At 42.3% G+C, this 26927-nt stretch overlaps 1 protein-coding gene and 1 pseudogene across 1 annotated transcript; one reads left to right on the forward strand and one right to left on the reverse strand.

The window, feature by feature from the left end:
* The first annotated feature begins 8743 nt into the window (after positions 1–8743).
* LOC112903528 lies at positions 8744–14003 on the forward strand (annotated as a pseudogene).
* A 1980-nt stretch (positions 14004–15983) lies between these two features.
* Positions 15984–26289, reverse strand: LOC112901890 (DNA polymerase delta catalytic subunit). Its single transcript, XM_025970753.1, has 30 exons — positions 25940–26289; positions 24635–24745; positions 24432–24538; positions 24172–24331; positions 23776–23971; positions 23554–23689; positions 23311–23448; positions 22940–23017; positions 22753–22844; positions 21920–21986; positions 21764–21835; positions 21470–21556; positions 20921–21040; positions 20747–20845; positions 20209–20316; positions 20002–20097; positions 19861–19926; positions 19680–19736; positions 19497–19584; positions 19321–19400; positions 18687–18800; positions 17880–17994; positions 17603–17775; positions 17441–17512; positions 17272–17346; positions 17099–17188; positions 16831–16991; positions 16665–16738; positions 16485–16572; positions 15984–16377 (listed from the first exon to the last, which is right to left on the reverse strand). The coding sequence occupies exons 1-30, from the start codon at positions 26241–26243 to the stop codon at positions 16290–16292; spliced, it is 3312 nt and encodes a 1103-aa protein (XP_025826538.1). The 5' UTR covers positions 26244–26289; the 3' UTR covers positions 15984–16289.
* Positions 26290–26927: the final 638 nt, after the last annotated feature.

Consider the following 26927-nt stretch of genomic DNA (forward strand, 5'->3'; position numbering starts at 1 on the left):
CATCAAAACAAAAGGGACAGAAGCTGGTCATCTCGCCTGAAAAAATTAATCAGATTGAATCGGAGGGCGGAACGCAGATCAATGGACTTTGAAATAGCAGATCGTCGGGGAAATGAATATCCATGTTTCGCAGGTCCTCTGCCGTCGGGAAACAGGCCGCCGGCCACTGAGAGGCAGGCAGACAGCAGCATCGAAGGAGGGACAAAGAAATAGGAAGAGGGGATATAGGGGGCGACGGGAAGCCAGATAATGAGTTAGAAGAGGAAAGAGCGACAGTGCGCCCGGCGCATGGCCGATGTTGCCGGAAAAAGAAGCCGTCGGCGACTGAGAAAAACACCAACGTCGGCAACGAAGGAGGGACAGGGAGAAGTATGAGAGAGCGGAAGACTGAGAAGGAGTTATAAGAGGAAAGAGCGACAGTGCTCCGGGCGCATGACCGATGCAGCAGGAAAAAGGACGCCGCTGGCGACGGAGCTGGAGAGAGAAGATGAAGGAGGACGGGCACACACCAGCAGGGAGGAACGGGAGGATGAGGGAGACCGGTGAGGAGAGAGGGGAAGGAAAAGAACCGCGACGGCGAAAATATAATATATTGGTGTGGGTTCCACATAGACAAATTGAATACGCACCGAATACAAGGCGGGAGAGGGCGTGGTCCGAATCTCAAAGCACGATTCAATGGTCACAGACAACATGCTGAGCGCACGTTCGCTGCGAGATATTTTCGGAGGCACAACCAGTCTTCTCCATTGCAATGGCTCGCGTCCTCTCCCCTCCCCTCCCAGCCACCCCTGGATGAACCACAGTTCGGCGTTCTACAGCTCCCTCAGGAATCGAAAGAACAAGTCTCCAAGCCTCTCAAGACTCAAGGAAAAAGGAATTCAACAAGTTTGTAAATTAATTGTTTCCTAGACAAATTATAAAATCTTTTCCAACTACTTTTCTACAGAACCTTAGAAAAATTTAGGGTACTGCAAAGTACAACAGCTACAAATTGAGTGTAAATAAGATCAGGTGATTTAAGTTATAGGACAGTACCGCTTTCAATTATTAGAGAATTAAAATAGTTCATATTTCTTTTTCATTTTAAAGGCTGTTTAGAAGCATCCGTATACATTTTTTAGATAGATTTCAGGTAAAGAAAACAAGTTTATAGCATACCTGAATAGGGATATTAAGACAATATAGCTGGCGAGAAAGCCAACTCTAGAGTTAACAGCAGGAGGGGGCTTGTCACAACAGATGGGGAAGGTCCGTGATGGCCTTCACCTCCATTGGTCTCGCAAATCCCTTAATATGCAACATTTAATTTGCATTAAAAAATCAAAGTCAATTAACATTGAATACTAAAATTTGCTAGAGTGAGCATTGGCATCTTGTTGGATAAACCGCAAGGCACCGGTAACAAGGAAAAAACAGAGAGAGAGACAGAGAGAGAGAGAGAGAGAGAGAGAGAGAGAGGAACTTGCTAATACCAGAATTTACAGACCATATTTTGGAGATCTAAAGGAATTAATAAAGAACAAAAAGAAAAGGAGAAAAGAATCTGCTTACATGATTTTATATTTCAGCCACACAAACATGCAGAAGCAAACGCTTCTATGATCTTATGGTATTGTTGTTCCAAAGAAGATTGAGCTTAACTGCTCAGGCAAGAGAGGAGTACCACTTATACTGTCATTTCAGACCTAGTAGGTTTAGTATCACGGAGAAGGTTTGGCCTAACTTTGCTGATCACCTGGAAGAAACAAAATCACCTGTCACATCTGGAAACACTTTTGGAATGCGATGAAAACCAAGCAAGTTGATCAACCGACCTAGTTTTTCACAGATTTTGATTGTGGTTTTGTAACTCTGCTTTGACATGATAACTCAGAATATTGCCTTCACTTGTAAGGACTCAGCTTGAAACAATCATTACAACCTGAATTCAGAAAACATGCGGAGAGATTTAGAATAAATTATTAGGACCAATATGTGACAAGAAGGATTGAAATACTAAATGAAATCAGATAAATGAAACATTTCAGAGTAGTACCAAAAGGGCCAAATTGATGGATACTCTTCCACCCTCAGATCTCATAATCAGGTGAACTGCAAGAGTCTCCCAACAAAAATGGTGTCGTCTCCCAGCCTCACCATTGACCTAGCGATGGCGAAGTTCACACTGTTACTGAACCCAACAGCTTCATGTAAAGGCTCAACTGATGGGTTCTTAGGCTGTCATCTGAATCAGAATATATTTGTCTAAAAATTCAAGACACATGTAAAGGCTCAACTATAGATTCATGAGATACTGAAGACATTGTTTTGCTACTGAACATCCAAATGAATAGTAGGCAGCAGTGTGGCATCCACAGTTGACGAGGCACAAAATAGTATTGTCCTAATTGTTTATTCATTCATCTGCTTATCTTTCCACCTGAGATAAAAAAAAGCATCATTATACATATTTAGTGAAAACAACCTGAAGGCAACCGGAAGATGCATGTTAAAAGCTTTTGTATCTTACTGACTGAAGCTGAAGCGAGCATTATTGTTTGCAGTTCATTTAGAGAGGCTGCAGCTGTGCGGCATTATGTACAAAATGTGTCATGGAAACAAACTTTCCTCAAGTGAGATGATTGAATATTCAGTGCCACGATGCATTAGGTTTTTGTTCAGAAAACAGAACGCAGAAAATAGAATAAGTGAAACAAAAATCTGAAGAAATTCATTAGTTTTTTTTCTATAATGCTCAACTCAGTAATTGAACAGCAGATAGTATGCGCATTCCCCTTTGTTTGAACCTAGCAACATATGATCAGTGTTTATTTCTTCCGATCCAGAGTTGCACAAAGACTATGAACCTACAATTAACTACTTAGGAACAACCTAAGAAAAATGTAATAGGAATCAGGATAATAATATAGACATGCAGAGTGTAAACACATAAACAGTGACAGTTCAGTAGAAACAATGCAAGTCTTGTCAGAAGGCAAATAGAAAAGCAAGATGGGGAAGAATGCACACTTACTACCACGCATATAAAAGTGCATATATGGCTCAGATAGATGGGAAGGGGGCAATAAGGGGCAGAACTGAGCGACCGCCCTATTGAAGGCTGCCGAAGGTTTTGTATGTGCACTGTCATGTCGTGATTTAGGCACTCTTTAAAAAAAACACTCTTCAAAAAGAAAGTGTCGTGCTTTAGGGCACCGGTGGAGTATCCATGCGCACGGCAAGAAGTTGCAGATCGAGCAGGGCGGCTGGTGGCCACGGATCAGGCACAACGTGTCGCCGTGGCTCAGTTTTGCCGATGATCCAACAAACGTTCGAAGCAGGATGGTGGGATCAGGATATGAGAAATCGGGGTGACTCACCTGCGTTGTGTTTTGGGGATGGATCGGCGATCGCGATGCAGTCCTTTCGCTTGGTGTGCCCTAGGGCGATGGGTGAATGAAGCCTCTGATCGGAGATCGAGGAAGTTGCACAGCAAGATTTTCGGTGGCGATCTGCTTGGGATCCTAGATCACGCATGCGACGGCGCAGGCCACGGCGCGCGCGCAACGCAGGCGACGTCAGTTGCTGGCGAAACCTAGACCGGGGGACGACGCGATCAGGCGGACTATTATTTGTGATCATATATAAAATTCATAATGCGATCAGACGGACTAAAACCTAACTTGGCAAGCCGATGGATACATCGAGCGGGGGGCGATCGTACGTCGCCCTGCGACCGGCGCCCTCCCGCGACATCGTCCTGCCGTCTGATGCACCTGCTTTGCCGCTCGCTAAAACGGACGCTCTAATCAATTCCGTCAATGCCCTCCCCCTCGCTCCCCCGCGCGCCGCCGCGCCGCCCTCCCCCTCGCGCTGCCGCATCCCGCGAAGCCCACGCCCAGCCGCTCAGCCCTCGCCCTCGCCCTCGCCCTCGCCCTCGCCGATCGCCTCGCCCTCTTCCAGCGCCAGCCGCTCGCTGCTCGCGCTCCAGCTCCAGGCACTGCAGCCGCTCGCGCGCTCCGGCCTCCTCCGCGCCCCACGTTCAATTGTTGAGTTCAATGATGGAAACCTATTTAGGCATACTAAGTTCTTAGAGTAAGAAAATAAATTACGTCCTTTTCTCTTTTACCCTTTCCCCTGGGAGGTTTCTTGTTCTCTCAATGCCATGATCCTAATATTGTTGTCAAGTTGCATGAATTAATTGGTGAGATTGAGTTTTTCTCTTCGGAATATTTTGAGACTGCAATATTTCATTACTGAATAACTGATGTATGGCTGCAGAGTACAGGAGGGCATTCTGCTTCCATATCTGCAGCTATCATGGCCATTGGCAACACTGAATTAACATTTTTTCCGTTCGGTGAACTATGCGTGTCTCTATATTATATTGTTCATCCTTGATCACCTTGTTATGATGCTTCAGTGTAGTTGTTGATTAGATTATGGACTTGCTGCTTCCTTCAGTTTAATAACGATCCTCTACGGAAAAAGGTACTTAAATACTGAATATGTAAAATAATATACTATTTTTTCTCTTATTGCAATAATCTTGGATAGATGTAGTTGCGGCGACGGACATTTAGGGAGTTTCCATGACATATGTTGAGATTGATCCTAAAGAACGGAAAAAATGGCCATGGTATTATAGGCAAATTTATAATTTTTTGGATGTAGAGTTCTTAAATCTTGGGAGTTTGTACAAAATTTTTTAGAAATAGTCCAAGAATATCTTTAGTATGGCCACTTCTTTTTACGAACAGTATGGACATTTTCAGTTTGCCTTAACTCTGATGATTTTGAGGTGCACCTTTTCCACTTATACACTGAACTGAACTTCAGTGTTTGTGTTACATGCCTCTTTGTTAGATTTACTTTACTCATGAGGTACTGCCTCTAAATTTGGAAGGAAAAATCATGGTGCAAATAGCTACAAATTCTCTCTGCGATTTTGTTTGTCAAAAGATATCATTTGGGTACTCTCTCTAATACTTATTAGGCTTAATGTTACATGGCACACAGTTAATTGCAGCCTATCAGTTTGAAATTTTGGCAGTACAACCTACATGGTGCAATCAAGCAGGAAGAGAAGTTACCGTTAGAGTTTAGGAAGCTACGTACAGTGGGTGCTAGTGCTACAACGTGGAAGAAAATGGTTGAGCAGAGAAGGAACTCTGAGTCATGCCAATACCCTCTTAGTGCTGGATTATTCTAAAGATTTTGTATAGCTAGGCACCTGATACAATGCAGGTGGCGCTGGATTCCTGATCATCTCTTTGATTACCTCGCTAAATTCTGGTTGGTTTCCTTTTGTAGTAAATATTCTTTAAATTTCGTAATATTCAGTTTTTCAGAAAAAGGAACCGAAGAGATGGAATCAGGTTATATTCTTTAAATTTCGTAATATTTATAGAAAAGGAACCGAAGAGATGGAATCAGGTTAATTATTATCAGTTAACTGAAAAGGATGATCTTGAAGTGTCCATATGTGCAAATATGGAAGGGGAACTGTGGCAACGTTGACCTTTCATCTTTTTATTGTAAAAACAAATTAGGCTAATATATTCTACTACATTATCTCCTTATATCGGAAAATTCTCATCACCACCAAAGGAAAGTTGTAAAAAAACACGTTGATTCATTGTACACAGAAACAACAATGTATAACCCCATTGGTGCCCGTTGCAAAAACACTCTTTTTTCTGCCTTTTGATCTCTTCTTTTCTAATGTGAGAGTTTAGTTAGTTAAATATCTCCCTTTTTATAGCAGGACTTAATAATGTGAAGGCAACATGGTTTCAGGCAATAATTCTAATCAATTAATTTGCTTGGCTGATGGTTGTAGATAGGCAAGCAATGCAAGCATGTGGTCTTGTAGATTTTGATTGAAGGCAGTTGATCTGAATTCCGAACCTTAGGAGATCAGCCGAAGCAGAGCGTGAAAGGAATCTGCAGAGCTATGAATTGCTGAATGAGCATAACGGATAGGAACTATTTAAGCTCATGCATACAAAATATTCATATCAAAGTATGTAATTTTTTATATGAAAGTAGTAAACATGTGCTTGTAACATTTGTTGCTCAGTACCCTTCATGAAGCAATTTTTTTCATAGTTATGAATTTTTTATGGAATCATTGAGGGGATAATTTTGTTGCTCGTGAATGATCCAGTTGCATGAATTGAAGCTTTGGTCTCCTTTTATGATTTTGTGATCAAGTACTTCAATTCATATATATAGAGAGACTTCTGTGACAGTTTTCCCCAGGCGCCCCGCACCGGCAAGCGCGCACAGTTTTTTTCCACGCGCTCGGTTTTTCATCGCCATTTTTCCCGTCCCCTGGTTTCGCACGCTTTAGACCTGACGGCGCTCACGATGCTCTCCCTGGCGACAGTCCACGCAAATGCCAAGAGCTGCCCGCCATGCTGCCGATGCCGGGGTGGGGTGGGGGGGGAGGGTGGGGTTTCACGCCCTGATGCCTGACGATGAGCTACTGTAAAATATGTTACCTCGTTGCCGATCTAGAAAGAAATTTCAGTTCACAACTGATTGCCTGGACGCAAGGAGCTAGCATTAATGCATCAACACCATGGATTTTTTGTAAAATTCAGGTGATCAATTCATATGGGCGTTCTTAGTGAATCAATTCATACTAAATGATTTAGTATGACATACGGTATGGTAGCTTCTTTGTAAGCTAATATACAGTATCTCGGAGGTGCTCATAGGAACATTGTTGTGTACGTGTATTCATAGGGTGAGTGTGCGTGCGTGTTTGTGAGCATCTGCGTTTGTACTGTGTTTTTTAAAAATAAAATCATTAATATCGCATTGTACTACATACAGTCATACTATAAGCAAAAAAAAACAATTCACTTCAATCACAAAAATCCATGGAACGATTTTGTAACTTGAGTCAAGTTTTTTTTTTTGAAACTAAAACTGTGGGGAGGTCCCCATAGCACTTCATTTCAAAACTTATATGTACAAAAATACAGTAGCTCAACTGCTACTGTAGCTCAACTTATATGTTGAAAAAAACTTCATTTCATCCTTACAAAGAGGTTGTCTTCTTGAGTGATAAATTTTGCAGAGTGTTAGCCTATAATTGGAGTAGCTCAACTGCTCAAAGCTTCAAGATTTGGGCAAGGTTTTCCCAAAATTCTATATGGATCGCGACCTTCAGTTCAAACATCGATTAGTAAGTGAGGCTTTCCCATACACCCCCCTGCTGGTTGGGGGAGCTTCCTGAAAAACTAAATTCTGAAGCTCAACAGCTTGAAGATTAGAACGCATGTATTGCAAGCTATTTGAATAATGGAAGACTACTCCTGTCCGCCCTTCTTTTGCTATTTTTGTACATATATATAGATTGCTATTTTTGCTATGTCATATTATCATCTGCAATGTGGACTATCGAGGAATGCTCTATTTTGGCGTGTTTGCTGATTTGCTGCCAGGAAATGGTTGGCCTAGCTCTTTGAGTAGGGGATGTGGCTGCTTGCTTCTGCATAATAAATTTTCCATGTATGCCGCCGAGTGGAGTTTCAACTCGGTCGAATCAATGGGTAGAGTTACATATTTATTATTTATTTATTTTCTCTTTCTTTCCTATTTTTTCCTTACTAAACCTTAGGTAGCTATCCTTAATTTATCTTTTTTCAACATCGTTCTTTTTTATAAGGCAACCGAGCATATTTTGCAATCTCTGGCGATCCATGCTGGGCATGAACGCCTTGTAGCGATCCGCCGGTAGGCTCACGCTGAAGGACAGCGCCGAGATCTTCTGCTGGTTCGGCTTCCAGTCGTTCTTCCTGAAATTGGATCAAAACGAACAGTTAGCTAGCAACGTAACCCAGAGAACACAGACAGTAGTATATCTCGAAACCAAATGAAAGAACCAAAATCAATGTAGCCAAAGCGCACCGGCCCCAAATTCATGTTGGGGGATTTTTAGAGGCTTCATGCGCTGCATGGTGTAGGGGGGCTGGAACCCCCTAGTTGGATCTGCCCCTAGTTAAACTACAAACAATTTTAATTTCACTAAAATATTTTAATAGATTAAAAATAAGTCAAAAAATACCAACGGTCAAGTTAATGTAATGTTTTGTTTGTAAACTTTATATATGGTAAAATATTAAGGGTTTGTGGAGTATTCAAGTATTTTTTGTAGATTATAAGGAGAATTTGTAAAATTTTTAAACTTCAGCGGGTTTCATGGAAAAATTAACTTAATTAAATGGCAAAATTGGCCACGGACATCGTTCAAAGCTAGATTTTCCCACGAGCCACTAAAAAATGATATCTTTACTGCAAGACACCGTTCAATGGTGGTAATTTGCTACAAAATACTAAATCCATTATAATATTCGATTTTAATAGGAAGCTACAAGAATTTATGTTCTTATCCTTGCCTGACCCAACAATACCCAGCGAATCGCCCCGTCGCAACACGCCCCTCCCGCCAGCTCCTCCCGCAGCGTCGCCACCATGGCCGACGCTTCTCCCGCGGCGTGCGGCCAAGCTCGGCATCGGCGCCTCTCAGACTTCGCCGGCGCTTCTATTTAAGTTTAGTTTTTGATGCATGTTAGGACTTATGAATGAACGTAGGTGCATAAGCTAGGACTTGCTGCACAATGCTTCTATTTAAGCCCCCTGGCATCCTGCTCATGGACTCATCAGACCAACAATACACTCTCCAGTCTCCACCTGATCCCTAGCTTCATTCTCACTCACACACGTCATCTAACAGCTAGCAACAAGCATGGCGCCCTACACTTGCGACAAGAAGCCTCTGATCACGGTGGCACTGATTCTGCTCGCTGTTCTAACCATTGCAAACTGCATCTGCTGCCCGGTCGCTGCGCGGGATCTGCCCGGCAGCGGCTTTGTTGGCGAGGACGCTGCTATGAAGGCGAGGTTCGAGGGGTGGATGGCGGAGCACGGCCGCACCTAAAAGGACGTGGCCGAGGAAGCACGCCGGTTCCAGGTATTCATGGCGAACGCCGCCTTCGTTGACAGCTCCGATGCCGCAGGCGGCAAGCTGTATCGGCTGGCCATCAATGGGTTCGCCGACATGACCCACGACGAGTTCATGTCGAGGTACACCCGGTACAAGGCCGTGCCGGCTGCAGCAGGCACGAGCATGCCCGGTTTCAAGTACGAGAATGCTACACTGTCAGAGCCGGACCAGCAGGCGGAGGTTGACTGGAGGCAGAAAGGTGCAGTCACCGGTGTCAAGAATCAAGAGGATTGCGGTAAGTGCATAATGAATTATTACACGAATAATGTTTTCCATACACTAGTGAAATTGTTCTGAAGATCGATGAAATTGTTCATAAGATCGAGCACGTGTGTGGATCCAACACCGAATTACTCGTGAACAATTGGCAGGCTGTTGCTGGGCGTTCTCGGCGGTGGCGGCCGTCGAGGGCATCCACCAGATCAAGACCGGCGAGCTGGTGCCGCTGTCGGAGCAGCAGGTGCTGGACTGCTCCGCGGACGGGAACTACGGCTGCAACGGCGGCCGCATGGATAGCGCCTTCGAGTATATCGGCGGCATCGCTGCCGAGGACTCCTACCCGTACACCGCCAGCCAGAACATGTGCCAGTCCGTCGAGCCGGCGGTCGCGATCAGCGGCTACGAGGTGCCCGGCTACGACGAGGACGCTCTCACGGTGGCCGTCGCCAACCAGCCCCTGTCCAGTACTCCAGTTGCATGTGAATCACTACTGGTGCGGCGTGGTGGCAGACTGGCACGCATGTTTCTCTTCTTTTTGTTTTTTCTTCTAGCTGTGTCGATAATTGATCTTTTCCGCTAAACTACTATAGTTAACATTTTAAAATACTAGTTTCAACATTTATTCAAACTTAGCATACCATTTTTGATAAATTAGTTCAATATTTTTATACGAAAATGTTGAAACTGTACATACAAAATGCTGAACATGTGTATCCAAATGTTGTTTGCGTATATTTTGAATGCTAAACTTTTTAAAAACAAAAATAAAAATAAAAATACATGCATGTGAGATCTTGTTTTGTTGCATAAATTCTAAATAGCTCCATAGTTCAAACGACATTCAAAACGCATTTACGGTTTGGGAGCAAAATGAGATCAAAGTTTCGAATCCAAGTGGAATCTCGATATCCATCTATACACAGGGGCCACCCACGTGATGACACCTGTCATGTTCCACTCCAAAGCCGTGCATGCGCTCCGCTGGTCTCCACACGCTCAGATACCGTTCGTTGGATACATTTCGCACGAATCTCAAACATGACCCCCCTGCCAACTGCGCTGGACCTGGACCTGACGACATCGCTGTGCTGCAGCGCGCGTGACATGTAGCAGTGCCCCTCGTGCGGCCCGGCTGTGTTCTGTAGCGTTTCTCCTCCGGCCCATTGTGCTACAGACGGGTACGGAAGCGGAGGGCGGCGCCGGCGCGCGAGAAGAACGCCGAGAGAACGGAGGAGGATTCGATTAAGGTAAGCACGTCCTACCTTGCTTGTTCTACCCCTTCTTACCTTATGCCCTTTTCCGTCGGCGAGAACTTGTGGTGTTGGGGGTTCCGCTTTATGAGGCATTGGGGTCGGGGTTGCAGCCCAGGAGCGGCGGCGCGCGAGTCTCGGTGAGGATGGGCAGGATGAAAAGGGTTGGTGCCGGCTCTGTCCTGACCCAGCCATCAAAGAACGGCGAGTTGAGTTGACTAAATCATTGTTCATTAGGAAGGCATGCGTGCGAGGATAGATTTATCGATGGGTGCGTGAGCAGATAATTCAGAGGACGAGCACCCAAATCACTGCTTCCACCTGCCGCCATGGCTGTAGTAGGTGTGATCTTATTTACTCGGCTGCTCCTCCTCGATCGTGCCAGGACCTGTAGCTGAAGCTCTTAGGCCTCATCAGTTGCAGCTACAGAAGCCCAGGTCATCTGATTCACAGGAAACCTAGCTGGTTCTCTTCATTGGTTGCTGACTAAAAAAAGAACCAGAAGACATAATGAAAACATGCAATGAAATTTGTGAAAATCTTGGTGTTGGCAACGTGGTTGAGGGAGCACCAGATGTTCATTCACTTGCAAAGCACTTTTCTTATTCACCAAACAGTGTCTATGCTTCATCACTATGTTAATACATACAATCAGTACTGGATATGTTGTAGTGCTGTAGGTTGTTCAACGTTGGAATTAATATGGGTGTCAGTGCCAGTTGAACATCGGATTCAACTCGATAACCATGTATGACGAAACCCTGGGGCATGCTTGGTTGTTTACAACTTTTCAAACCTTGTTAAGTCGGATGAAATTGGCCTTTGGCTCACAATTGAGCATTCACAGGTAGCTGGAACGAGCAAGGTTCAGTAAACGCCGTACGAGCGAGCAGCCATCAAGCACTGCTCAGCGCCTCAGCATAACGGCACACACGAGCACCGATCAGCTTACCAGCGTCATGCTCAGGGAGGTGCTATAACGTCGGGTGCCTGAGAACAGGGCCGCCGCCTCCACCGGGCCAAGTCTACCGACCCCGAAGGCTGCCGGCGCCCGACGACGACGACGGCGGCGGTGAAGCCCATCCCGGCAATCCACCTCCCTAATCCGGCTGCTCCGGTGTGTTCGCGCAGGGCGCCTGAGGTTCAGGAGGAGCGCCATGCTCATGCCTCCGGGCACCGAAGCATGCTCGCACCACACTGATTCGCGTGATATCATGAACACACGAGGAAATAAGTTGTTAATTTATCCTAGAATTTCTAGGATGACTTGTTTTTTTGGAACGGAGGGAGTACACAGACAAATAAGTTGAACTTAAGTACAAACAATTAAGTTGCTATCCTGGGAAAAAACATGTCTTGAGTAAAAGATTCCAAATTTACTTAAGCTATTGCGAAGATGCCGGTAAACATGACACGTTCTCACAGCATGAGTTGTCTGCGGGCAAGGAAAACCATACTCAACACATCCACAATAAAAAGGTGAAGGAACAATTCACACAATATATACCAATGGGCTGCAATTTTCAAGTACCTAATGGAGAGAAAATTTAATGAATGTTCCTCTAATTTTTTTTCTCACGGCCGTTTAGTTAGGGATGTACTTTAGTTGGTTAGTGAATGTTGGTATGATTATCAGTGGAATGCCAGAAAATGTTTTGGGGATACTGAGTTCGATGAGTGGAACGAAGTGTGGAACACATTGCACGCAATCCTTACTGAATAAGGCAGTGTATCAAATTATCAATGGTGAACAAGATACTATTAAGTGGGGTTTAGAAGATTCAGGTCTTATTCCAGGAAGTCCTTGTATCGATTTCTTTCTTACTGGGGTGTAACTAGTAGAAGAAAGAGAAAGTTAAGGATTAATTGCAAGCTACCATGAAATTGAAAGTGTTTTTATGGCTTGCATTTCAAGACAGTTTACAAACGGGGAGATAGCTGAAACGAAGTGGAAACAAAACTAAAGCTGTGTCGTGTGGCATTCCAGAAAATGCTAACCATGTTGTATTTCAATGTTCAATGGCATAGTTTCAGTTTGTGTGGTTCTGCATAAAAGAGGCTCTGTCATGTGACAGTGACTATGAATATCACTGATTTTCTGATGTTTGATTACTGATGGGAGGGCGCCAATTATCAGTTGATCGGGTTTCTGCTTTGCGGCGATCTAGGAATTATATTGTCAGATGGAAATTCAAAACAAGTTTGATCCTACTTAAACTCTATGTAAAATTGTTTTGCTTCTTGCAGAAATTCAGAATATTGTTGGACGCACATGATCGGGAGACAAGGTTGGACGACTGGCTTTGGAAAGATGAACAGCTAGTTGTAGGAGTACGTGTGTAGCTTCTGGGTGTTCAAGACCACCGGAGGAAAACTTCTTATAAGAGGACTTTTACAGTATCCCATACTATCTTTTTCGTAATTCATTTTGCGTGTTGTTAGGCTTTTGAGGTTGTCTCTTTTGGCTCAGGTTCTGTTATGGTCTTTGTGGTCGTGCTTGGAGGTTTAGGTAATCAGGTGTGCCAGATCAATCTTTGTAGTCGAAACATTTGTAACAGCTACTCTCCCTTTCCGCATGAAAAAAGAAGAGCGGTGGGCTGGGCTTAATTACATACATAACTAGGACAGAAGCAGGAAAGACGAAAAAGATTAAGGCCCAATTGCGCCGCAGGGTCACGTTCAACTATTCTTTCGTAACGGCTTTGTACAAAAACCTTCGTGCCAGAAAACCATGACTTTCTTGTTCTCAAGAAAAAAGAAGAAAACCCATGATTTTATAAATTACAAGCAAAATGCAATCAAGTGTCTAATACCTTAACAAGGAATTCATACCTCTCGCATCCTATCAGCATCCAGCAAGCTCCACTTGGGGAAAAAAAACATTGTTGTGGCAACCATTAGAATATGAGTAGAAAATGCACGGCAAATCTCAAAGAATATACTAACTATAGGCACATCGACTGATACAATTAAAAGAAACGAGGAAAGGGATCTTGCATGCGGTGTGAAGAATGATTATTTGTACTGAATATTAGTTTTTTTTCAGAAGTACTAATATCTAACCTTCCAGAAAAAGGAAGTACAAGGGAAGACTACAAACAAGATACCATGTGAACAAAGTCTGAGTGTGCTTCTTGAGCACAAGGTTCCAAAATATTCTAATAACTCTACTTCATTGTAATGTAATGCAATAACCATATATTTGGAAATCCTTGGATGATGGTCAAAAGGGTAAAACTATTGATATATGCTGGGTTATTTTCCTTAGAAGATCATGCACTAGCAGGCGTACCGCGGCAACGCATGAACAATATACATCTGGTGATCTAAATATGCAAGGTGCCGCATGGAAAACGAGCAAAATAAGCTGAAATGCTTGTGTTCGTAGCATCAATCAGAAATAAACTCCCAATTTGTATGAAAACATGAACGAGGCAACCGTTTACTTCATCTCTGCATTATCCTGACAGCATCATAGGGTTGTGAACTCATCTTCACCGAGGTTTTCTGTTGTTGTTGTTGTGTGCGTGTGAGCTCAATCACCTGACGACATGTGCGAGAAAAAACGCTTCAGTGTCAAGCGATTCAAAATTTCCTTGAGTTTGTTAAGCAACAGTATAATAAATTTCTGTGCTAATCCAGAACTGCTTACTATACGAACATATCCCTAAACAAGGTACAATTTCTATAAGCTGATATCGCATTTACCTGAAAGAGACCAGTCAACAATATCATTTGTCTAGCTGTACAATTTTGCAGTACATCTGTTTTAATGAGGTCAGAAAGGAAAATATGTGGAACTATGGAAGGAGAGTACTTTGGGGGCAAGCAGACGACGATCAACAACTGCAATTCTGATGACCTTCGCGCGCGTCCGTGGGCCCGCGAGCCTGCATGCATTTCTGTGGTCTCACAACACAAGTACGTTAACGTTGTGCACGCTTGCTATTTCAAGAACTAGGACTGTGGAACAGAATCAATCAACGCTCCACAAGAGATTCAGATCTGGTTCATCCCTATCAGATAAGCTAGGAAAGGAAACCAGACATGGGAAACCTGAGATGCCACAGATCAACGCAATTTTCAGGGATTTTATATCTTAACAATAACAATGCGCACTTCCAACGGCAGTAATTCAGACTAGGAACAGATGGAATGCGACGGAGGTTACCGGATCCGGGGAAGAAAACCAGTACGCCTCGCAGATCGGGCCTTGCTGAACTTGGGTCTCATCTTGGACGAGTCGGCGAAGCTGCGACACGGCCATAACAGCAACAATGCTACAACTGAAGAGGGAATCGACCGGCGAACGACTATACAGCAATAGCAAGGTTTTAAATAGCCGGCTATAGTTACCGCTGTAGGCGGCTATAGCTGTTTTAGGAAGGGCAGTCGCTATAGTATTTAGCCCGCTAAATACCGTAAAGACTGTTCTGCCACTAAACATTTTAGCCGGCGATTTAAAACCATGCTATATAGTAATATAGTAGGAGACCGGAAGAGAAGATAAACAGCTCTTCAACAGAAGTTGACCAGCAGCTTCATGAAAGGAGTGCATTGGAAGAAGACTTGGCGATGTCGGACGCCGAAGCAGGTAATAGCCTCGCGCGCAATGATACCTTTTTTTAATGTAAAAGCGTTATTGTTATTATTATTACTACTACTACGACGACGAAAACGGGGCCGCTAGCGGAGGGTAGCGCGTCGACAGCGAACGGTCAGCTCCACCTTCCCTCCTCCCTTATCACTTTCTGCTCCATTGTTCTTCTTCCTCCTAGCTCACCATTCCTCCAGCTCCAAGCTTCACAGCACCATTGCCCCCCCACCCGACAGCGCCGCGACCGTCCACCACGCTCCCGCCAGCCTCTCCCATCACCCGCGGCCACGGACGACCGAGCCATCCACCGCGCCCTTCCAAACTACTCCAACATTCTTCATCCCCGCTACCAGCACGAGCCATCGGTTGTCTTATCCCGCCCTAGCCATCGGTTGTCTTGTCCTGCGCTAGCCGGCGGCACCATTGCCGCCCGGCCTCGCAACAGGGCGACCCCTGCCGCCGCCACACGCCCTTGCTCTAAGATCGTTGGTCTCGGGTCCACCCAGCAACTCCAGCCCTAATCCCCCTAACCAGACAGCAGGCTGATTCCAGCGATCTCCGACGGTGAGGGGGAATCGTTCGCTGCTACAGCAAGCTGCACGCGCATCATTTAAGGATTTTGTTACGAAGACGCTCCATTTGCAACGTTAAGCATCAAGTGACTCTAGTATGTGTGCGTGCAGGTGCGGGTAGACAAATGAAGAGGCAGGTTAACAAAAAGGATGGTGAATGAAGAATGCACTTGGATGTCGCAAAATGTTCACATGAAAGGGAAATAGATGCACCTCAGCCTTTGGGTTTTCTTTTCTTTTATTTTCTTTCTTTCTTTTTTTCTCATGGGAGAGGAACTACGGCAGTCGGCAGGCTTTTACGCCGACCTGTATTAATACGATGCGGGCATACAAGATTTGTGAAGTGCTGGGATAAAAAGGATGAAGCCTTTGGATTGAAGTTACAAGATGAGTTGTCATGTACATCTTTACATCAGTGGCTCATCACACCAAGGCGGAGATACAAAACTCCTAACAGCTAAGAACAAACCTAAACAAGTGGATCGAACAGCAAAGCCCATTTCAGTGACTCATGGAAAACAGGCTTTCACCTTTGTGCCGGCACATCATGATGCAACCACACCATCCGGTAGCTATATCTTACATGTCTCGCAGCAGTATTTTCGCAGTAAGTGCAAAAATATGACCTGTTAACATGAAAACTTACAAGGCTAGAAGTCCCAGCGATCGAGCTGCAGCCTAGCTTCCGCCATGTCCTTCTGCGCCTTTCTTCGTCGGTAGAAAATCGGGCAATCCCGACTGTCATGGTTGCATAGGAAGGGTTTTGAGCTTTCTGAGTGAACATGTCTAAAGCATGTGAATGCAACATGTTGATGAGCAAGTGTCAAATGGAAGAAATAGCAAACCTTGTGCAGAGAACATCCTGGTGCAGAGATCCTTGGCATTCCTGGCACTGCGTCCATAACCTCCCAAAGAGCATCTCCAGGTCAGATACTGCAGATGTCAAAATTTTGATCTGTCAGAGGAGAGCTTGGAGACATTGTGCTTTCAAACTGAGAATCATTTCAGATTCTGTAGTCTAATACCATTTGCTACTGTTTTGCAGTATAACTCTGCTTCTCTTCCCTTGCAGTGTGAGCAGAGTGTCTGACTGGCACCACTGCAGGGTGAAAACACAGTAAAATGGTTAACGGTCCTTTGAGGCTGTATTATTTGAGTGCATAGGTTAGGAATCTGCATTACAAGAGTTACCTGATAACAGCTTTGCATCCAAGACATGTAAGTTGTTTCTTTGCAAATTTCATTATCCCACTGTTTGAAGGAGTTGAGATGGAAACAGATCGTGTGTGACTTCCGTGAAGCAATTCTTTGCTGGCATTCTTCAGAATTGGTTCGAAGATCCTCAAAAGTGGCTGACAATCAACAGAACATGTTCACTTTATAATTTTTTTGCAAGAGAAATTTTTCCTAAGGATTATATTAGAAGCGTTGAATATCATGGGAGGCGTTGGGCACAAACCTTGCTAATCTGGTTCTCAAGGTAGTATTGAGGATCTATGGGTATGTTATTGTCCAAAACATAAATTGGATCTTCTGACTTCTCATATGCCTGCATGCAGAAAGACATGTATCAAACATACTACCACTGTATCGCAGAATGATATAACAACAAATAATGCAGATGATTTTTACCTTTGCTCCTTTTGCTGCTTTGATTATAACGTATGGAACACGGTCACCAACAGTAGGTGCAGTAGCAGGATCCCTCTGCTCAAGAAAGCCATGATTTTTCAGCAGCTAGGACATGGATCAAGAAGGAATAGGCTGAAGATCATCCAGATATGGAAACAAGGTTTCATACCTTTCGCATCCTCTCAGCAAGCTCCACATGAGCAGCTTTTACCGCATAATCTTCTCCTGTTTTAGTCAAACCCTGTGCATATTAAACAGTTACAAAAGTTGCAATATATAACAGAGGACTGATCTTTATTAGGAATTCTATGTCAGTTGTGCACTAATTCACCTTTGTTATAACAAGAAGAGACAAGTCCACACGATTCATTAATAGATCTGATATGGTGTTCTTGACATACTGAACTGCACCAGGAACATCACGGTCCACTAGTATTTTATGAAGACACTCAGTTACGAGGTTCTTTACCAATAAACAGTTGTCTCTTCTTACAGTTTCAATACCTGTATGCAGAGGTGCAAGCCATGAAGTCAAGAAAGACATAACATCTGTGCTTGAAAAAAAAAAGGAGTTTCAATCTTAGACGACTAGCACAAAAAGAAAATACCTTTTGCATCCATCTTGTCAAATTTCTCAGGATTCGTCCAGTACAAACCAGCATATCTCTTTTTGCTGATGAGCAGGTAAGGAAAGTAGACCTTTTCAAATTCCAGCTTGATAGGCTGCAAGACAGATGTCAATGTAACACTTGAGTTGGGAGATTAGATGAAAAGCAATCAATCTCAGCTGGTATGTTATAGACCATTTCACAACATTTCTCATTTACGTCAGTTGACTATTAAGTTCCAAAAATATGCACTACAGGAATATAGCACACAAGGATTAGATCACTGTTAGTACCCATTCATAGGAACAGTCAAGGGACCACTTAGGGCATCATACAAATTATGTTTAGAAAAGCTAGTTGCTTTGTAACTAACTAAAAGTTCCGGATAGTTTTTTGTTCTTCTACAAATCAAGTGGACAAATTCTGCACTCTATTTTTTAGCACATTGTTTCATAATACAAATGGAAAACATGCAAACAAGAAAATTCCACTTTTCCTATAAATTTAGCCAGATGGGGAAGGAAAGGATAGACAGAAATAGATCAGAATTCAACACAAAGCTGACAAGGTTAAGGATTAGACATAGTAAAGCAAGAAACCAGTATCAGTAAAAGAAGGAGTATGCTCATAACTGGTTTCACTATTCCAAAACAGTTGCGGTGAGCCATGATGGAGCTTGAATGCAAAAACGAAGAGCACGAGTGAGCATCAATTACAACAGTTCTACACGCAAGCAAATGTTCCACTTAACAAATGTTGTATAGATCTGCCCAAATCACCATGTTTGTAAAGTGTTCCTCTGGTTACCTTAGTAAATGTTCCACTAATATAATCTGCAGCTTCTCTACCCAACTTCATTGCATCTTCAACCGTAGAAACACCAAACTGTACCATCACAGAATCAGTATCCCCGTAAATTACCTGTAAAGTCATCAAAGTTTTTGTATCAATCATCAGAAAATAGGCGCAAAAGGCATCTCTGATCCCAAAAAATAGAGCACATGGACAAAAGCAAGCAAGAAAGCATGCATGCAGACCGAAAAATTGATTACAGCACTAATACCTTAGACCTCCAAGAAACTGAACATAAGCATATGAACAAAGGATATCATGTGAACAATGTCCTGAGCAATGCTTGTGGTTCATAAGTATACAATCCCAGAAGCTCTGACTCAATATCACTGCTGATATCAAGCTAAAGCTAATGAATGCAATTTATATATGCCCAATATTATGATGGTACTTCATAGTGGTTTATAAGGGTCAAACCATTTATTTATACTAGTATATACTAGTTTGTAGATCAATCATGAGCATACAAGGTATCACATAGTACAAGGGCAAAAGCTGAAGACTTGAACTTGGGGATATCAAGCAGCAAAAATTAACAGGGAATCTGCCAAATCTTATCAACATAGGAACACCGCAATCACTGCTTTACCTCTGCATTATGCTCATAACCTCCTACTGTTGTGAATTTATCTTCAACAAGCTTCTTTGTATGTTCAATCATCTGTCGGCCTGTGCGACCAAAATGCTTCAGTGCAAGAAATTTAATGTCCAAGTTGGTAGCAAAGCGTAAGTCGAATTCCTTGATTATGCTAAAGTAAAGCTTACCATAGCTGGTCACACTTGAAGAAATCTCTAAACAAGGTAATTGACCAACAGTTGCTCCAGTGAAACCGTAAACCGAGTTTGCACTTATCTGAAACATAAGGCATTCAAAAATATCATTTTGCAAGGAGTTCAGATTTATGTACAAATGTTTTTACGGGATGAAGAAGAAAGATATGAAAGTACTTTCAATGCAAGCTGACGACCATCAAGAACAGCCCTTTCTAGTGGGTCCTTTGCTTCCTGATGAATAAATAAGTGGTGAGTTTTTAATAGACAAAAACCTGGTATTGAATAAATATCTAGCTTTTGCAAGTTTAAAAGATCTTTAGTACAATTTTATTACAGATAGCATTGAGAAAAATACCTTTAAATCTGCTTTTGCCCTTTTCCGAGCAGCCAACAATTCTTCAAGGATCTCAGGAAGTATACCCTGATATTTTGTTTATCATCTTGGTTAGAAAACACTTCTTCCAGAACACCTTTTATCAGGATAGGATGCAATTACCTTCTGTAGATCTGGTTTCACGAATATTTCACCAGATGGTGTTTTATTGAGGCTTTCTGGAGGTAAATTGAGTTTCCGGGCATCCTCAGGGGGCACCTTCATAATTAAATAAAAACTAGCAAATGTCATCCTTTGCAGAGAACAAATGTTCTTTTTTCAGAGCATGCAGTAGTAGATACGAGCATAAGAAACCTACAGAATAATTACCAAAGTACAGTAGCAAAGATTATATGCCATCATGATGGACGGATACAAAGAAGCAAAGTCCAAAGTTGCAATGGGCTTCTCATAAAATCCAGCACTTGCCTCCAAAACCTAAAATTCATGGGAGACATAAATTATAGTAAAATAAGAATGTATAGTACAAAAGAACTAAGAATAAAATTGTTCACTGCACGACCAATTCAGAAAATGGTGGAAAAACTGATGAAGGTTTTCTTTCCTCTCAGATAGAAAGATAGCTGGGATACACAAAAGCATGTTTATCTTTCAATTCCATATGCATCAGCAACGTGATTTGCATGAAGTGCAGATAACGCAATCAGCCATCTAAATTTTCTTTAGTTTGGTATAGAAAATATCTATACGCTCAGTTCAAGGCAAGCAATGTAAAGTTAGTCTCAGAGTGCAGTACAAACTATAAAGTTTGTGGCATTATAAATAGAAATATCCTAGTACGTGCAATAGCTGTAGACAGGAAATGACAAATGGGCTAAGAAAGTGCAGATGATGTCCTTCAACTTACAGTTGCACCCTCAAAGGTATCTTGTCCAGACCCTTGACCCTTTATGTTTGGGATAACAAGGTTTTTCTGTTTTGCTTTCCTTAGTAGCTGTGAGAGGACCTGTGGAACAAATGAAAGTATTGTTACGGCACTAGAGTGAGAAATTTTCAACTGCAGGGTTTGCTTTGGTCTCACCTTAATGCTCTGCCCCCTTGAAAGTAGAAATGAAATGGGAACACCAGTGACCCTCGCCATTTCCACATAGTTGTAGATATACATCAATTTATCTAAAAGTCTTTGAGGAAGATAGGCATCCTGTTTTAATAAAGGCAAAACGCAACGCAAGATGGAATTACGTTCCAGGAAAAATGGTAGCAATGAGCTTACACACTCTAATAATAGCATTCTTTCATGTGAGCTTTACACTTTCAATCATTCTTCAAAGCCTTAATTGTGCTTATTCATTACAAAAACAGCATAGCCTTCCTGAGAAATTTTCATAATGCAAATGGTGCTTGAACATTGACAAGGTACATGTTTTATGTTATAGAGCATTATATAACTATTTCTTTGCACAAATCAGTCCAAACGCTTGTGAGAACATACATGAAGGACATCACATAAAAAGGGGGGTGCCACCTAGAAGCTACATCAGAGAACAAATTGACCACAACTAACCAATATACTCTGTAAAAAACATCACCAGTTTGATAGCAAATAATACAAAGGGAACATTCAGCTGACCTTCAAGCAATAAACTGCCAGCCGTCTTCGTGTCTCTGAGTTTCCATTTTGAAGATCAGATATAATTGAATGATGAACATCCTCTTTCTGCTCAAAATCAATTATCAGAAAAGCAAAGGTGAATGTTCTCAAAAGGAGGAAAGAACATTAAATTCTAACATTGTTAGCAACATAGCAGCAAAAATATTTGGATTCATATAAAGCCATCCATTATATAAGTAACTTTTGCACCAGAGTGATTATAACGTACAATGGCTGACAGCAACTAAGGACACTTGAAATGTTTGGACTTACTTGCTCCCCAAGGAAGTGTGCAGATACAGAGTTCAATGAATAAGAACTCAGCTTGTAATCCCGTTGCATAGCCTGGGTCATATACAGGTAGTGAAATAAAGAAATGGATGAAATAATCTCATAAAAATAATACTGGTGATTGTAAAAGTAGGTCACCTGCAGGAGATCGAATTGTACTCTTCCCTCGATAGTAACATCCTTACTTTCACGCACACCATATTGCCTGCATAAGTGTAAGGACCTTATCTTATTATTTTCTTTTATGTGAAAAAAGACTTGAAAGTTCTTTCACTTTCATTACCATGTTTTACACAACACTCTCATTTCCACCTTGCAAGTCATGAAAGCTTGAAGTATTTCTATGTTTTAAATCAGGGTGAAAAAAAATGAAGAAGATTGTGAAGTCAACATTTCACTTCCTCACTCTTCTCCATGGGAGAAGAATGCCATGTAAACAGTAAAGAGTTGATAACTGTTGATTGTGGAAATCCTACACATGATCTAGATCCAGCATCATCTACATTTTTCAACCAGGTTGAAGCTAAAAAACATAGAAACACAGTGGGTATCATGATGATGCAGAAAGCATAACCATAAAAGATATGAATGAAATGTATGAAATATGAACACTTTGTGCTCCTTATAGGGTATTGTAATGTCTGAAAAACGAGAAATATTTTCTACTATAAGATAACTGAGCAAGATTTGCACACCAGCTCATATTCTTAGAGAATTACTAGAATCAAATAAAGCACATACATGAAACATAAGATGTGCATGCAAGCAGACAAGAAGATTATGCAACATAATGCCTCAATGATATGTTAGGCCCCCAAAATATGGACATTGTACAAATGTGTAGCTAAAAATGGACTACGCAGTATATAATAAATATTTTATTGGCTAAAATAATTGGTTGATAAAGACAAACTGATAGAGACTATATAACAAGTATTAAATGCATTCATGATAGAACTGCAGGAAGTGACCTCGAGGAAAAGGTCGTATCACGGACACGAACACGACTGTTTCTGATTCGGCCAAGGAATGGAAACTCCGCTATCTTTAGAACCTCAGCCCTCTGCAAATGTGTGCAATCATGTTGTGCTGAAGTATCTCTGGTTACCAAGTTGACCAAAAAGTAAGAATAGGAAGACTCTAAGAAGGTAATTGTACCTCAATAAGATAGGGCAAGTCAAATTTGCAAATATTGTATCCAATTATGATATCAGGATCCACTTCACGTATGAAATCCTGCAAATTATTTCCAAATAGCAATCAGATTATTTTCAGTCATATTCCTTTTGAGGAATAATTGTATTTAACTTTTTCTCCTTTTGAGAATGGTATATTTAGTTTTAGCACGAAAATGAATGTTAACCTGGTAGCAAGCAAAAAGGAATATTAATACAAACTGTAGATACAAAAGGCAAAGAGACAATGAACCATCAATACTGGAACATGGAAAAACTATCATTCATAAAGGCTATATGCAATCATATCACATAAATTCAACTGAGTTTGAATCCAAAGACAGCATTACTTACCCTCCAAGCAAGTAGAATATCTCTCTCAGTATCAAATGACATTACATCAACTCCAACAATGGGAGAGCATGATTTAAGAGTCATGACATTCCGTACAAAAGGTTGGCCTTCTCCTTGATGTGTGACTAAGTTAGCTATCTATATAAAATTCGAAGGAGAAAAACAAAATTGTAAAGATAAAGACATTTGTATTTCGAACTAAATGATATAAAGTATAAGATACATGAAAATGATGAACTCAACCTGAATAACAGGATCATGAGTTGGTTCTGGGAAATGGCCTTTGCGACCAGCACATTCAATATCGAAACTCAATATGCGAAATGGGGCCATCTTAGAATATTCTCCTTCAGCAGCATGGCTTACCAAATCTGAATATCTATTAGTTGGGTTAAGGTAGACTAACTGAACAACATCACACTTTAGTAAATGGCATGAATCATTCAGTTAAGTGCCAAAGGATACAGGCAACCCAACTCTAGCTGACAATAGGACATGACGCGGGCTGCTTTCCTGTACTTCCCAGCAGGAACTTCAATCCAGTTGCCACCAACAATATTGCAATCAATCATGAAACGTAGGGCAAAAAGAATGTTGCTTTCATATGTTAGGAAACTCTTTGAACCAAGGCCTTCGATCGTTATGCCCCTTTCCAGGATACCTACAACATGCAAGCATGTTCCATTTAAGCCAGCAAAGCGAAAGAAATTGACTAGTAACTTCGGATGACCAGAGGAATGATGTAAAAATCATGAACGGAAAATATGTTCTGTAGGACATCCATCAAATAAAAAAGATAGCGAGGTCAATCTACAAGAATGAACAATAATAATTGTATTGTCTCCTAAGAATATTACTAACCGCGGCAGCTAGCAACCATTGTCGGCAAAGCGACTACTATCTTGAGGAAAGGCTGAGATTGCTGTGTTTGGTAATGCATAATTGTTTGCTTCTGCACAAGCTCAACTCTCTTCACGAACCTTGGCACATTGCTACTTCTATTTGACTCCTTCATCCTCCCCTGTAGTGCATTTTGAAGAAAAATATAAGGAAAACATGTACTGCCAAAGTACTCTGTTTGTGTAGAAAGCTCAGTTTAAGGTATGATTGTAAGTACATACCTCCAGTGTTTGGTGAAAGCGTGATATATCATCAGGGCCCATCCCTGAAGGACAACCAATATAGAAATATGGTTCAAATCCATGCACTTGACAGCATATGCTATGACCTACAAAAGTTACAGTGATAGCATCACAGGTCAGCAAAAGCCATATGACAAATAATAATTATTTACTCAAAGATATCAGTCAACTGGAGACATTACCTTCTCTGGTGACACCGAAAATCCTAAGTATCGCTGCAGGACCTGATGAGTTGGGCAACAGTTCTTTGTGGCTCTCACCAATAACATAATCTATTTCCAACTGCTGAAAAGCTAGAGTATCCAACACAAATAGAAGAGTAATAAGAGTAAGATGAAGCCAAATATCCAAAATATTAGTTCATACTCCCTCCATCCCATAATACAAGTTATTCTAGAAATTGTAGGACAGATTAACAAGAAGGTAAAATGACCATGTTTGCCCCTATTTATTATCCATATTTGGCAGTAGTTGATTCTTACATGCTCATGCACTTTCTAAATAGGGCTAAGTGAACTTGTTTTCTGGGACAAATTTTGAATCCTAGAATGACTTGTTTTTTGGAACGGAGGGAGTACAAGTTAAAACTAAACAAAACTATGTGACTATGTATGTAATTAGCATTGAAAATTGACACTGAATACACATTGAGCATGTACAGAAGGATCATAACTCATAAGTGAATCAAAAGTGTATAGACACATACAGATGTATGTTTGATAGATAATAGGTTCACTTCACAAATCAATTCAAGAACGACCATTGGAAAACCCCACAGTAAATTATGATCTTGACAGTCATGAATAAGTAAAATTTTATCATGATTCTAATATCCATTTCATCTTGACAGGTGATACAAGCAGAATTTTTGAGCCTTGACTACTGAATTCTACAGGACAAAGTTAAGGGTAGACGAGATTCCCCCTTGGAATACAGAAATTGTACTAAAATTTAGACCCCAAAACCCTGCATGTTCATGATTCCATTTGCGCGTTTTTAGTTACATTTCACTTCAGTTGAAAAAAAAGTCACAGTTTTTAAAGTTCACCAAACACACTGAATGCCCTTCTCAAGGACCCAAAATTAGAAAAAAAAAACTTCGCCAATCTAACTGAAGCAAGCGTATTAATCCGAAGAAGAATTCCTCATTTTTGCCCAGAACTGCACCAAACTACCATGGTTCACAGTTCCTCAACACTACATTTCCAAAAGCGTATCCGCACAAAATTGCAGAGCCCAAGACTGCATCAAACAATTTAAATAACACCACATTACCAAAAATACGAGAGTCCTATCCAATTGACAGCTACTTAAAGCAAAGCACCCCCTAATCCACCAGATGAATACTGAACCCGAACACCAATCCGTCCCCTCCCGCAGTGTAGTGGACCCCGACGGCCCGACAACCTAACCCGGAACCCCCAAGCCACCCAGTCACGGATCAGAGAAGGGTGCGCCGGAGAGAGAAAATGGGGACGGGGTCGTACCGACGGGGCGGGAGCAGCCGGTGGCGAGGTCGGCCGGGAGCGCGGGGCGCTTCCACCGCGCGAGGCGGGACGCGAGGGCCTCGTCGCGCTGGAGCATCAGCAGCGCGGCCTCGTCCTCGGCCAGGATGGACTCGTCGAGGAACACGTCCTCGTCCATCATGTCCTCCTCCTCCGCGGCGGGTGCCGCCGCCGCCGCGGGTGGAGGCGGCTGCGGGGCGCCGGGGTTGGCCCTCTTCGCTGCCGCCCCGGAGGGCGCGGGGGGCGGGGGGCCCCGCCGCTTGCCGCCGCGCCCGGCTGAGCTCATCGCCGGAGAGGACGGGGAGGGAGTGGGAGGGAGAGGCGGGAAGGGCGGGGACTGAAATTGCGGTTCCCGCCATCGCTTGGGGATGTAGGGTTTTGTACTGTGGGAGGGGGGTGTGGGGGGGGGGGGGGGGGGGGCAGGGAGGAATACGCCATCGCTTGAAGATTTACGTAAACTCAGCAACGTGGAAGTGTGCGTATGCAAGCTGCATTTACGGGTTTCGCTAATTTTCCTACTTTTTTTAGAAAAAAGGAAAAAGGAAAACAAACTATGTGTTTCCCACTAACAGAGTCTTACTGTCTTTGTATTTCATACCATTTACCTTGTTACAGTTTTATTCGCCTAGAGATTAATTCGAATTCCCTTAAACAATATATTAAATTGGATGGCGCAAAAAATAATTATACATTTTTTTGTGAAAACATTTGTAGATTCGATGTATATTTAGCATGTCTGCAGGTGTTACCTTTGCCCAGAACCACTCTTATATGTTTATTATCTAGCACAGTGAGGACATGGAATTTGGGAGAAATGTGTTCTCCCAACGTGGCTTATATCCATCAGGCAGATATTGATTTTGATTTGCTGCATATTTTGTCAAGTACCACCTAAGAGCGTGTTTGGTTCGGACATTTTGCCCCGGTAATCGATTTACAGTAGGATCAGATTATGTTACTTCCCATTTGA

This window comes from Panicum hallii, chromosome 8 (genome assembly GCF_002211085.1).
Source record: "Panicum hallii strain FIL2 chromosome 8, PHallii_v3.1, whole genome shotgun sequence".
NCBI lineage: Eukaryota > Viridiplantae > Streptophyta > Magnoliopsida > Poales > Poaceae > Panicum > Panicum hallii.

What these genes read in the sequence shown, in the direction of transcription:
- LOC112901890 (XM_025970753.1), bottom strand. Translation starts at nt 26,243, where the DNA reads ATGAGCTCAGCCGGGCGCGGCGGCAAGCGGCGGGGCCCCCCGCCCCCC. An exon ending in GTTATGAGCATAATGCAGAG is followed by an intron (nt 18,801 to 19,320) that starts GTAAAGCAGTGA and finishes ATGACTTTACAG; the next exon opens with GTAATTTACGGGGATACTGA. An exon ending in CAGGATGTTCTCTGCACAAG is followed by an intron (nt 16,378 to 16,484) that starts GTTTGCTATTTC and finishes CAACCATGACAG; the next exon opens with TCGGGATTGCCCGATTTTCT.